Source organism: Cricetulus griseus, assembly GCF_003668045.3.
Source record: "Cricetulus griseus strain 17A/GY chromosome 1 unlocalized genomic scaffold, alternate assembly CriGri-PICRH-1.0 chr1_0, whole genome shotgun sequence".
Classification (NCBI taxonomy): Eukaryota; Metazoa; Chordata; class Mammalia; order Rodentia; family Cricetidae; genus Cricetulus; species Cricetulus griseus.
This window is the reverse complement of record NW_023276806.1, coordinates 50,568,361-50,583,143: the sequence shown is the minus strand read 5'-3', so window position 1 is coordinate 50,583,143 and position 14,783 is coordinate 50,568,361. Positions and strand designations below refer to the sequence as shown.

The window sequence follows — 14,783 nt, the reverse complement described above, 5'->3', positions numbered from 1 at the left end:
AGTTAAGAAAAGCTGGCTAGAAACAAGCTAAGCTAAGGCCAGGCATTCATAAGAAAGAGTAAGTTTCCTATGTGTGATTTATTTGGGAGCTGGGTCACAGGTGCCCCAAAGAGCCAAAAGAGTAGAGGGGGAAAAACAAAACAAACCAAAAAACCAAAAAACTTTCCCAACAAACAAACCCCAGGAAATAGCAATAATATCAATTATAACCTTAAATTCATCTCTTGGGGGAAAAATATGGCAAAGAATGGGTAACTCAAATGCAGTAGCTGTCAATAACTCACCTTTGGAAAATAGCTGACCTTCTGGAATCAAACTTGTGAAGACATTTACAATGTTTGTGTTTGTATTCTTTTACTATAAATGTGATTGCTAAATTTATGATAAAAATCTTATAATTTAACAAAGATTTGGAAGATAAAGGCAATTTTACAGCTTGAGGTTTTAAAAAGAATGCAAATTCCCTATGTGAGCCCTAAATAAATATCTTTTCTTCATTTTGGCATAAATGATGGTATCACTAATGCAATCACAGTTTCTGAACCCAAATACATTGCAACTAAAATATATATGTATGTGTATGTATATACATATGTATATATGTATATATATATTTATACAGTAAACTCATGAGCCAAGTGAAAAGAAAAATGAAGTGGACAAGTCTAATGCTAAAATGGGAAAATGCTGCAAAATTCAAAACTTAATTCTCAAATTCAGACTTTGGAGCATTTCTGATTTCAGATGAGGAACAAGTATGTGGTGATAAATATTGCGAAATCCAAAATGACCTGAGTTTGAAACATTTCAGATCCCAAGCTTTTAGGATAAGGAAGAGTAACCTGCATAGCAATCTGAGATCAACACCACAGATAATTTCACTAAATCTCCATTGTGATCGAAAAAGGTCAGGTAAGCCTTCCTTTTAGTTTAACGATATCACAATATATAGAGGATAACAGGTCAAAGGCAGGGATCTGCTTTCCTGACACATTCTAATCATGGTAGCCATATTAATTCTGAATTTGGACTGCTCGGTTTAGGAATTCAATTTCAAAATATACTAAGTCAGTTTCACAAATAGTTTAGACAATGTCTTGATAAAACCAGGCATGGTGGTGGGCTGATCTAATTCCATTTGGGAGATGGAGGCAAGGGGATCATAAACCTGAGCTACAGAAATAGTTAAGAACTTGCCTTAAATAATCAAAAAGATGGTAATAAGAATAAGAAAAAGCCACTTACTGGCATGATAAAAACATGACTATATTATCTTATTTACAAGGATCTTATTACAAGGATCACTAACTTTTTGTTGCTATTATGAGGATGTGCTAAGCAACTCAGGCTGACAAGGTTCACTGTCTAGCTGAGGGCGACTTTCAACTTCTGCTCCAACTGCCTTTACTTCCCAAGGACTAGGATTATTTGACCTTTTAAAAGTTTGCTTACACAGATTACTTGTACAAATTCTACTGAGAAAGGTAAAAGTATGTCTGAATCAATTTACTGCCAGATATGCCCTAAGAAATAAAATACGGATATATGTATTATATGTATTAAAATACGGGTATATGTACTTAAAATATATGTATATGTAATGTAGTCCTATTTTAAGGACTAGTTCTATAAACCAGGTGTTACAATTATTTTCAAAACACCAAGCCAGAATTATGGATATTAAAATACTTTAAAAAAAAAACCTTAGGCATTTTATATGTATATATGTTTAAGATAACCAAAAACCAGTACTTTGGAGGGAAAATTTTATGTAAAGAACAAGGCTAAACTTTTTTTTTTAAAGCCTGAACAAAGACAGCTCATCTTTTAGAGAACAAAGGAAATAAAATTATCTCTATACTCCAGTCACAAAAACTAATAGGTGTTCACAATGACACAGTTCACAATTGTGCACTGAAGGAATGGATTCAGAATTTTCCTGGTTAACAGAAAATTATTTTTGTTCCTTTATTTCTTCTTTCTTTGTAAGTCTATCCCCTGAACAAAAACCAATTAATTTTGGCAATAAATACACAGGGAAGTACCTAATTTACCATTAGAAAGTGAATAAGGGGAAAGTCTGAATCAGTTAATTTCTCGTATTTTAAAATTAATCTGACTTTTAAGAATTATAGTTATTTTGACTAAGAGTTTCTTTAGTACAGTCACATGAAATAACTACCGAACGGATGGTGGTGACCAGCCGATAACTGATACCTAGGGAGTTCTAACTACCCTGACCAAACTTGAGCAATACTCGAGCAAAGTGTGAAGTGACAGCGTTCTTAATGCCAACATGTGGGAGACTAAGGCACAAGGATAATATCTTTAAGGGCAGCCTGATACATCTCCCAAAACAAAACAAAGCAAAGCAAAACAGAACAGGAAGCAATCACATGAGGAGCTCCAGTTTTCATGGAGGGCTTCTTATCTGACACGAAGTGCTTGCACATAGTAACTTGTTTGTGTGATGACTGCTGATTACCCCCATTCTGTAGAGGAACAAACTACACTGGCTCATGGTGGGTAGGAGGTTGGGGTTTATAGTATGTTTCAGGGCAGTAAAAAAAAGTCAACGGAGTTTAAAATAACCCCACAGCACTGACATAATTCAGCACCACTTATACTGTTTTTGTTTTTTATGTGCCAGAGTTAATTTACAATCTCAAATCCTAAACTTGTTATTCAGCATTAAGCATATGACAGAAGACCTAGTAAAGTCATATAGTACAGAAAAAAGAAAAAAAATTAATTGCATCACTATTTAACTTACTTGTCACATTACCTGTTGTTCCCTTGAAAGTAAAATGGGTTGACAATAAGGACTTAGATTTTCAAAACACACAATGTACACAGAACTCCAAAGAATACAATTCCTGTGCTCTAACAAGAAACTTGCTACTGTTTGCTGTAACTTTCACTTTCAGAAAAAAGTAAAATAACTTTACCATTACCCTTTAACTTGATTGTCCTATATTAGAAACACAAGCAGAAGATAACATGCATTACATAGGATACACAATGTGAACAAAATTACCATAGATTGCCAAAAAGGTGGTCCTCCAATCACTGCCAGCAAATGCATGATTATTATGAAGATTTGCACTTCAGTCACATCAATTCTGATTAGGTACAAAAAGCCAAAAAAGCAGAATTACTCAAAACACAATTTCAAGTTAATTTCTTGCAAGCAAAGCAGCATTCCTCTATCATGCACAACAGAAGAAAAATTTCAAATATGGAGCAAAGGGGGAATAGGAGGTGTCAAAAATTTATTATGAACAAAATCACATAAAATCCAGAGCCTTTTAAATTCAATTTGACAAATTTCAGAGCAATAAAAACCCCCCTCTTCAAAGCAAATTTTCTATAGCTTAGCCTTTCTCACCAAAAAGAAAAAAGTATATGTATGTATTAAAATTTAAGTATCAAGCAGAGAATTCCATTGTATATCTACATAATATGAAATCCTAAAGTAAGCTCTCTGCAGTAGCAACCAAAATGGTTTAAGTGAAAGAAACTTTAAGTTAACTTTAAGTGAAAGAAAATAAATCACTGGGTGCTTGAAAGAAATAAGTGTATTGCCCCTTAGACATACTCATTTAATGCTTCCTGTGCTACAGGTGTGAAACAGAAAACTGAGGAATTCTTAAATAGAATCTTATTCTCTCCAGGCTAACTACCCTCACATTCCGGAAAGATAATTGAAAGCAGCTGAGTATTAGCTTTTTGATTACTGAAAATGACCTCATGGTCAAGAAGAGACAGACAGTGAAAAGGGTAGGGAGGGGGAGTACAGCAATCAGAAGCCCAAAAGTCTGAGGGAATAAAAAAAAAGAACACAAGCAAAAAGATTGAGGAGCAATGCCTATCCCTGCTGCAGGTTAGCACTTCTTAGATCATGGAATCCAAACACTCTAATGGAAAGATTTTTTTCTACAGGTACACTTAAAAACAAAACAAAAACAGGGCTATTTGTTACAGAATTAGTATGGGAGCAATTTTTTAATCCCTTAATGAATTAGTGGTTAAGTAAGTTCCACATAATGGGACAGTTTGAAGCTTTTCTGACTTGGCACGGAAGTGACCTAAGTACTCAAGTGGGAAAGTATCTACTGTTAAGTGGAAAACAAGTTGCAGAATATAGGCTATATTTTGTGGAAAGAATAAGGGCTTCCCTTTCATTTTTACCAGCAATTGCACGACAAACTTCTGGATGTATACATTAGAAACCAAGAAAAGTATTACCTATTTGGGGAGGACAATGTGGGAACTGCTAGGCAGCTGGGAAGTAAGGATGAGATTTTTCACTCTACACTCTTTTAGGGTGTTAGTTGTTCCATTAAGGTGGATAATTTATTAACTATAAAAAATCTAAGAAAAGCCAAGTATCAATAGTAAGGACTGTCAGTTGCTACAGAATAGAGCCCTCACTTCCACAACTGATACTTAAGGCAGGAGACTCACATGAGCTTAGGATATGTAAGCTCTTACACCCAGAAGAAATTGGCTTGAAACCAGTTTCTCCAAAATAAAAACTATTGATCTTTATTTGCTGGATAAATGTTTTTAAATGAATGCATATTTAGCTGCAAGCAGTAATGTAATTATTTTGATATACACATTTATTGAAAATAAATGGACTGAAGTAAGCTAAAAAGACTCTGTAGAGCTGACCTGGTGAGTGGTGACGCCAATAAGGGGAATTACACTCAGTAGTAGACTCAGGAGACTAAGCAAGTAGGTTTGTCAAAGCTGATCGACTCTGTCTTGAGTGGAGGGTAGACATCTTACAACATTTTGCTGGACATATGAAGTAGTCTTTTGGTAGGGGAGGGGCCAGAAGTATAGAATTACAAAATTAAAATGGAGAAACCTCACACAATTAATCTTTGAACTATGGATGAGTCTAAGAGAGAAAAGGAAGCATGAAAAGATCTTTATAGTCTCATAGTAGGGTTTCTAAGAAAAGTTTTGGAAGATTTTCTAAACTATTCAGATATTATCACTCTATGTGGGAGAGAGGGCCAAGAAAAACTTAGCAGTTGGTAGGTAGTTAGATGTATTTTTTTCCTATTGGCTTACTGGATTTGAAACAAATATCTAAACTCCCTTCATGAGAACTGCCTATCATGGCTCCTGGAAGAATTAAACACAATCCAGTGCAAATCCAAAGGTTTGTGAACTAAAAGAAGGAGGCAGAAGAAATGGTCAGTAATAAATTGACAGTTAATGATGGTGTTTAGGAGACACCCAGTTTCGTGACAGTCTATTATATGTCACCTGCCCAGGAAATCTCTCTCAGTGTGGGCTCAGTTTACACTGACACTTAGTAGGAGGGGCCTCATTTTAGTATTTTAATTCTGCAGGAAAGACCACTGTCTAGAAAAGGTATTTGTATAGGTAGCAATCTGAGATTTTTGTAATCACTTTTCTTTCTTTAAAAGATTTGTTTTATTTGCTTGTATTTCTCTCTGTGATTGGGAAATGTATGCACACCTGCACACAAATATGTGCAGAGGTCACAAGAGGAATTCAGATTCTGTTAGATATGGAATCACAGGCCTTTATCTGACTTGGTACATGGGTGCTGAGATCCAAACCCATCTTCATGATTGAGTAGCAAGTACTCTTAACTACTAAGCCACTTCTCCAGCTCACTTAATTTATTTTCATTATTACTTTAGAAAGGAGAACAAAAGCTACTAATGGTCCTCATTTCAATGACTGTCTTCAAAAAACAAGAGGGAAATAAAAAAGCAAGGACAATAACCATCCCTTGAGGAACAACAAAATCCCTGTAGAGATCTGTAGCATAAGAGCACCCAAAACAAAGAACTATAAAAAAAATTCAAAACAAATTTCTTTCCTGTAACATTAGTTTTCTACAGCCTAAAGCTTCAGAGGGAGAAAATGAAAGTTTCTTTACTCTTGGAAGGTGTTTTAAAATCGTTATTAATACTTTATTACAACTAATACTTTATTGGTATTGATTTAAAACAATGTACCACTTCTACTTGATAGGGGTGGGGAGCTATATATGTTTTGTAGTCTTTACATGGCGTGACTATGGGGGTGGCAGCACCAAGGTAAAACTCGGGTTCAGTGTACACACTAAGCCCTGTGGACCAATCATTTCTTTAATATTTTGTCATTATTTTATATGTGTGGGTGTTTTGCCTGCATGTATGTTTGTGCACTACGTGTGTTCCTGCAGAGGCTAGAACAGAGTGCTGGATCCCCTGAAATGAGTTACAGACAGCCATGAGCTGCAAAGTAGGTGCTGGGAATTGAACCAGGGTCATCTGGAAGAGCAGCCAGTGCTCTCAACTGCTAAGCCAGCTCTCCAATCTCAGCAAACAGTTTCTACCAGCACTATTCTAAGGTTATAGTGAGATACTAAGATGCAAGGAGAATAAATCAGGCATGGTGGCAGTGGCCTGTTATTCCAGTATCTGTAGGCCTGAGCATGAGAATTTTAAGTTCAAGGCCAGTCTGGGATACATAGTCAGACCCTGGTATAAAGAAAACAAAATGTCCTTGAATAAATATGTGTCATTTTAACCTCTTAAGAAGGAAACAACCAATTCTTTAGCTTACAGGAACCTTGGAACAGAACAGGTTGGCAGTTTAGAAAATTTTCTATCAGGGCAGGTATTGCATCAGGGGTAGAAAATGGCCTTTAAAAGTAATAAAAGAGTATAATAACCCCAACGTATGTATGTTTGCTAACTATGAGGAAATTTTCTGACTTCTTTTATTACAGTGCTAGGAATAAATCCAGGGTCTAATACAGGGCAGACAAGCTCCCCACCAATCAGTTATACCTTCGCCTATGACTATTGCCAAATTTCATTTTATTCTCATCTTTCAGAGAGATAGTAAATGCACAAATGCACTTGGTTTGAATTCTAATTCAATTTGTAATGAAGGATACAAAGGGATCCATGAGAGCTGATAACCATACTCATCATCTTTTCCCAGAACTTAACATGGCTTCCCCTCTAAGATGAGAAAACAATCTTGTTTTTTTCTTTTACACGCATCATAAGCACTCGAAAGAGAACACTAGCACCTAATTCGTAAGTTAACTACTTCTATTATATCATAAATAGTAAATACAACTGTTTTGTAACTTGGGCTTACTATCAGCATGGTTAACACAGAATATGTAGTAGGGAGAAATTCACACTAGAAAAACAAACAAAAAACTTTTCTGGTTTGTATAATCTGACTTCTCTAACTTCTGAGCTTATGTTAAAATAAAAACATCAAGGAAGCTTTTCCCTTAAAAATCATCAATTTGAAGGACCCAGAATCATATTTAATGATTAGCATTATTATTAACTACAGTTTTATTTGTAAATGGACATGAATGTCAAATGTTATGTGTGAGGTGCAGTGTTAGGAGACTGTAATGAAGATCAGTCAAGATATTTTACTTTCTACCCTTGATAAGGGGCAAATGGTGCATGACAAGCTTTCATTAATACTAAATAATGTTAACCAGACAGCTCAACGATATCTCCAAGTATTTTTAATTCAAACACTACTTATATAAACAAATCTGTTTTTAAAATAAGCCAAATCATTATAAAACAGTATTACCTACCACATGCGTATGGATCCTCAGACTTTCTGAGAAACTTAAAAAGAGAAAGCCTTAAAAATTGAAAACTTTGAGTAGACAAAAATATAGCCAAAGTCCTCTGAAGCAGAGGTACAGATTTAAGTGTTCATTAGCATCAAGTCAGTATGCAGTTAAAATTACTGTTTTGGTTTTCCTCTCTGTCAGTTCTAGAGGAAACCTGTATGGTATTGCAAGTTGCTAAGGCTTTTAAAATATGAAGATAAAGAAGATTCACTATATGCCAGGTATAGTGTTATTAGAGAATTATATGTTTTTAATACTTCCCATCTTTACAGCTACTCTACAAGGTGGAAACAGTATTGCCATTTTATATATGAGGAAACTCAGAAGTGTTAAGTGACTTTTCCAAAATTTCAGAGAAAATAAGTAGAACCTTGGACAAGCAAGAGGAGTGTTGTTTTTATGCAATGGTAAAACTCTTTAGTTTTTAATCCATCAATCAGTTGAGATAACCATTTAAGTTTTTAATTTTTATTATCATTTCAGGGTGATGTTTTTAAATATTACATTATTAAATATTATATTACAATTTATAATATCACAATATTATAATACAATTTTACCAGAAAATTGCTAGAATATAGTAGATGATAGAGGATAGTTTAAAGGCTAATAAATTTTTTAGAAAAAAATTGTAAGAACATTTTTTCCTAAAGCTTTTTTCCTCCAACTTTGAAAAAATAAACGAATATACCTGATGACTTAATTTCAGTTATTAAAATCATTGATCATTGAAAGAATGATCAAGTAAGACAAAGCAATAAGTACAAGAAGCAAAAGAAAATCTCTAAAAATTAGTATCCAGTGAAAGTGAAAACAGCCTATCTAGAGATAACAACATATTTTGAAAATAAAAATTTTCTGTCATATTTAAATGTATCAGTTTCCAAAAATATTTTAGCACAGCATAAAGGGCTCCACAAATTTAGGGCACTTTAAAAATACAATCTTCTTGTTGGTGCTAGGGATCAAAGTCATACCTTTGGATATGCTAGGCAAACACTCAACCACCAAACCATCTGAACCAAAATGTCTTGTTACTTTAATTTTCATAAACAAACATGGAAATAAATAATACTGCCAAATTCTGACTGTTATTTTCATTGATAATACAGGTTAAAAACATGTTTAGTCCTAAGCAGTAATAATAAACAACTAAGTTATCAAAAACAATTGTCTTAGACAATTACAATGAGCATAAAGCTCTTTGGAGAGAAAAGAATGAAGGGCAGAGTGAGGGTGTCAACTGAAAATAGCTTTTGTTTTGCTACTGGAACCTACTAATGTATTTCTTAATATTCTCTACATCGTAAGGTTATTTTTGTCTCCAACATTATCCTTACTGTCACTGAGAAACTGGGTTTAGAATGCTATAATATGCCTTTCAGAAAGAACTCTGTTAAAGTGGGGGAAAGGTAATGCAGCCTTGCATAGTCAGAATGATTTGTCAAGTTTCCGTATGGACAAATGTTTCCTAACATTTCTTAAATGGTAAAACAAGATGAATATCAGCTCTACTCCTGCTTGTAAATAAATTTTCCTAGTATAGTCTAAAAATTACCTAACTAGGCATACATTGCCCAAAGTCACTAGGTCAAAATTACAATTCTAACATGAGAGGGAAAAGCCCATATATTAACAGTTAGCACTTCATCAGGGAAACATACATCTACTGGAGAAAAAAAAAAGAGAAAAGGGAAGGCATTCAAAGGATGGTTATAGTAACAAGAGAGCTAAGGGCAATTTCAAAAGCACAAATAAGAGAAGAAAACATTAGAAGAAACAGAAATGAGACTAGAGGAGACTATACTCTAGAGTAAATTTGTGGAATTGTTTCTTTTGTTTTTGTTAATACCAAGATTACTGTTAATCCAAGCAGAACTAAAATAGTTAAAGGACATGCTAAGAAGTTAAGAAAATAAGCAAATGTTGCCTATATGAATATGGAGTTTTCTCAAGTTATGTGAAAAACAAAACTCTGCTTGCTTTATTTTGTTTCCAAATTGTGTGTGTATAAACTATAAATATATATGTATCTTTTACATATATATTTCTTTCATTTGTATGAAAGAAAAATTTAAAAATAATGGTGGAAAGGTGCTTTAAAAATTTTCACATGGACTGCAGACTTAAGTACTACAGGTAAATGGGAAACAATTGTCATCCATATCAAACCAGAGATACTACTTTTTGAATCATTTTGTTTTATATATAAATATAAATAGGGTGGATTTTTATTGCCCTATTATATTTTAAAATAATTTCTTTTCTAGTAACATTTATTTGTAAAATACCACCAGAAACACTTGAATTTTCATTTCTTCAATTATTCTGTGCATGACAAAGGTGCTGTCTTTATTGAATTCACGCCATTGTTCATTAGACTGCATGAATATTCTAGCAGTTACCGTGAAGTTCCAGAACCAAGGCCCCAGGGTTCCTGAGAGAAGCTGGCATAATATAATTATGATCTGGGACTCTGTAACATCGAATCTATGCATAAGGAAACAAACATTTCAAAATAACTTTATTCAGATATTTTTCTAATGAGCCCTATTAAAACAGGTAGCAAAAACTAGACTTCAAAGGAAACATTACCTTTATAAAGACACCCAGACCAAATGACACAATACATGTGTTATTATGCTATCCTTGTGCATACACAAATATTTCTTATTCAAATCACATTAGTAGTTTAAAAAGTTGAAATGTAACACACTAAAATGGCTTGCAAGCAGGCACTTAGAAATATTAGTACTAAAAATATAGTCAATTACTAGAGTGGCAAATGTTCCTTGCCAAGTAATTTCATTAAATCACAGGTCCCTCCAGTAATGGAAACTATGCAGACCTTCTTATTCATAGCTATATTCCTGACCCCCGAATATCTGCAAGTTTCATTTTATTTCTGGGCTGAACGAGATACCCAACAAATGCATTTGATTTGTAATAAGTACATTATTTTATGAGATATAAAGTAATTTAAATTATATTTTGTGATATGAAAGTTACTCATCTTTTCCCAGAATTATTTATTATCCCCACCCTGGGGATCAAACTAAAGACCCTGTGCATATTAGGAGGCAGTCTACCATGGAACTACTAATGCATCTTTGGCCCTTTGCCTAGAATGTATTTCTTTTAGAACTAGGTTCTATACAGCTTACTTAGGTGAGCCTAGAAATTTCTATGGAACGAAGGCTGACCTTCGTTCTGCTTACCCAGTGTTGTAATTCTAGGCCTGTGGCACCATGAGAAGTACTTTTAAAAAAAGAACAGAATAAAACAAAACAAAAAAACACAAAAAAACAAAAACAGGGTTCTTAGCCCAGCTGGCCTCAAAATCTCTACCTGAGGAAAACCTTAAACTTCTGCTCTTCCTACCCTCACCTCTAGAGTGCCCAGATTATAATCATGTTCTGTCAGGCCTGTTTAAATACCCTTTAAAAAAAAAATTAATCTAAATTAGGAACCGAGAATGCTGATGACAGAAATATATTCTTAATTTTACCTCATGATCAAGGAAGCCTAACTTTAATTTCCTTTTTACACTAATACAAATATTCATCGTAGAATAGTATCTATAACACTAGGCACCCAATGAATGAACCTGGCATGGCAGTGCATGCCTACAATTCCAGCACTTGTAGGGTGAAACAGAACTTGAATTCAAGAACAGCCTATGCCTAAGGTGAGATTCTGTCACAAGTAAATCATCACCAACACACAGCTACACAGGCATGAAAAGGAAGTTCTCTCACATTAGTGACTCATGTGACAAAGTCTTAAGCACATATACAGAGATTGTAAACAGGTGTTCTGTGTACAGCTTCCTGATTCTTCAACAGAAAATGGGTTAGACATTAACACTAAGGGAGCAGATATAGGATTAGAGAGGTGGCTCAGTGGTTAAGAACACCGGCTGCTCTTACAGTACACTGGACTTGGTTTCCAGTACCAACAAGGCAGCTCACAACAGGTCCAGGGGATATGACACCCTCTTCTGGCCTCTGCAGGAACTACATGAAAGTGGTATACAAACATGTACAGGCACTTGCACAAACATACAACATAAAAATGAAGTCTTTAAAAAGGTTTATTATTTTTACTGCTTAAATTTTTTTGGTAGTGCTGGGTATCAAACTTAGGGTCGTGTGCATAGCTGTTAAGTGTAATACCATTAAGCCACATTCTCAGTGTCGACGCCTTTTCTTATAAGTCTTGAAGTTATTTTTTAGAAATTATTACTTGAATAAAAAATAAACTAGAGTTTACAGACTACGAGTAGAATATATAGCTTAACTTTTTTCATTTAACTCTGGGGTAAAAGATGTAAATTTATTTAATATAAATAAAATTTTTATTGTATCATTTGTAGTTAAAATAAATGTTAGCCAGGCGGTGGTGGCGCACGCCTTTAATCCCAGCACTCGGGAGGCAGAGGCAGAGGCAGGCGGATCTCTGTGAGTTCGAGACCAGCCTGTTCTACAAGAGCTAGTTCCAGGACAGCCTCCAAAGCCACAGAGAAACCCTGTCTTGAAAACAAAACAAAACAAAACAAAAAACTAAAAAAATAAAAACAAATGTAAAATCTTAATAGTATAGACTGAAAAAATGCAATACAGTTATTGCAGAAGCCACAGTTTTAAGTACACTAGAAATAATGCCATAAATTAATACACTCTCAGAATTTATAAGTAATGAGAATCTCAGAGGCTACCTAACATAAAACTCGTATTAGGGCTGATGCTGTAGCTTAGTACAAAAGCATGAGAAGGGTCTGGGTTCAATCCCCAGTACCCAAACACACACACACACACACACACACACACACACACACACACACACACACACAACCCTCTGGAGCACTTGAGTCAAAATATGTTGGCCTGTGTTGGTTAGTTTTTGTCAACTTAAAGAGTCATCTGAGAAGGAACCTCAAATGAGAAAATGCCTCCATCAGAATGGCCAGTAGACAAGTCAGGGCAGCATTTTCTAGATTAATCATTGAGGCAGGGAGTCCCAATCTATAGGGGACAGTACTACCCCTGGTGAGGCAGTCCTGAATTGTATAAGAAAGCAGGGTGAACAAACAATGGAGAGCAAGACAGTAAGCGGCACTCCCCCATTGCCTCTGCTTCAGTTCCTGCCTCCAGGTTCCTGCCTGGCCTTACCTTCATGATGGAATGAGCTTTAAGATGAAATAAGCCCTTCCCTACAGTTGCTTTTAGTTAATGGCCTTTATTACAGCAAGAGAAAGAAACCTAAGACATGGCCCGAGTTTAACTTATAACTGGCCCCTTAATTTGAGTTTTTTGTTTCTCTGTGCCCAAATAATAATTCTGCAAATGTTCTAGCAGGTATGGTGCTGCATTCCTGGAATCCCTGCAAGGCTGAGGAGAAGGATGGCTATGAGTTTGAGGCCTGCCTATTCAGTGAGTTATAGGACAGCCTGGGCTACAGTGAGACCCTATTTCAAACAAACTAGCTAAAAACCCCAAAGAGTTCTGCCTTTAGAGTAAGGGAGAGTTAAGTCCAATATTTTGCATAATTACAGTTTCTACTAAAAGATTAAGGTAGCTCAAATGACTTAAGTGCTTATTTATTTAAAAATGATTTTGCTAGGCATGGTAGCACACACCTTTAATCCCAGTACTCAGGAAGAGTAACAGGTGGATCTCTGTGATTTTGAGTTCACCTGGTCTACATAGTGAGTTCCAGGCCAGCCAGGGCCTGGTACCATATAGGAAGAGCCTGTCTCCAGTAAATAAACAAATTGAATTCTATACACACATCTGTGGGGTATCACTAAAGACACTATAGAGGGTTTATAATGTAAGAGCAGAACTAAGAACTTTCATGTAATCTAAACCATAATCACTTAAAGATGCTTTCACACGAGCTTCAACTCACAATATTTCTCTTTTTAAAAACAATGGCTGTGATAAATGGCAAAGAGATACAATATATCTCATAGCACACAATACTCCTTTGTCTCAGGGCACAGAAAGAATTCTATTCACTTACAACACTTCTGCAGCATCTAACCCCATGTCATTTGCAGGGACTTAGTATTTCTGTTCTTCTATGTCAACTCATAAGGTGTTTCTTCTCTGACCATCCTAGCTCTACCATTGAGTTCTCTGATTTCATCTCCTTCCTCAATCCTTCACATCAAGGCCAACACAAATGTAAAGGGCCAAGCTAAGCTTGGATGAGTGTGAGTGAATAGCACCAGCTCCATCTAAGAGGACCATGACACAAGGGTCTGTCTAGGGGTTATAGTCACTAGCATTTTCTGTGGAAGGCTGATTTTAGCTGTGACCATAGCAAAGTACTGAAAGCTGTAGCTCATAAATTTCAGAAGTGTCCAAAGCATGTTTTTTCCTTACAATGCTAGATTGTAAATGGAAAGTATTTAGTCACAGATGAATTAAAACCCTTTAAAAATGATTTATTGTATTCAGAGGCCAGAAGAGGTCAGTTGGAGCCCATGGACATGGAAGAACAGGTGGCTGCCAGGCAGGTATGCTGGGAATCAAAATCTGGTGAGAAGCACACACTTTTAACCACCAAGCATCTCTCTATCCCTGATGAACTAAAACTTTTTGCTTGTATTTCTTCAAGCCACTATGAACTTAAATTGGAACTAAAAACATTAACATGAAAGAGATTAAGAAGGCCAAAAATGTCTTTTTATTTTTTGCTTAATTTTTTGAGATAGATTCTCCATATGTAACCCAGGCTAGTTCTGAGCTTCCAATCTTCTTCCCTCAGCAACCCAAGTTCTGGCATGTACCATCATGTCCATCTCTCCAAACTTATTTGGCAAACATTTTATTTTATAAGGTTACTGAAAGCATATACAGCTGTATTTATTACATGCAAAAGAGAAATGTTCAGGATCCCTTTCACCCATGTATAAATGACACTAAAACAATTCAAATAAAAGTATTCAAAACTAGTATTTCTCGAGTTGAGGCTGCTTTCATTTTCCCTAAGAAAAAGTAAACAGAAGTTATATCTAAAAATTTCTTTACTCAAATCACAGCTGAGAATTGACCTCTTTTTTTTTAAGCAAAAATAAATTATTATTTTTCATGTATACAAAAGTGACTGAATTTAATCTAAC

The 14,783-nt window shown here is 35.1% G+C and overlaps 1 protein-coding gene across 2 annotated transcripts in view; it reads right to left on the bottom strand.

The window, feature by feature from the left end:
- The window catches only part of Cept1 (choline/ethanolamine phosphotransferase 1), a 42,269-nt gene that overhangs the window by 7,071 nt on the left and 20,415 nt on the right, over positions 1 to 14,783 (bottom strand). For both annotated transcript variants that reach the window (XM_027395426.2, XM_027395427.2), the window contains exon 5: positions 3,038 to 3,122. In XM_027395426.2, coding sequence (XP_027251227.1) covers positions 3,038 to 3,122 — 85 coding nt within the window. The remainder of the gene's footprint in view (positions 1 to 3,037; positions 3,123 to 14,783) is intronic.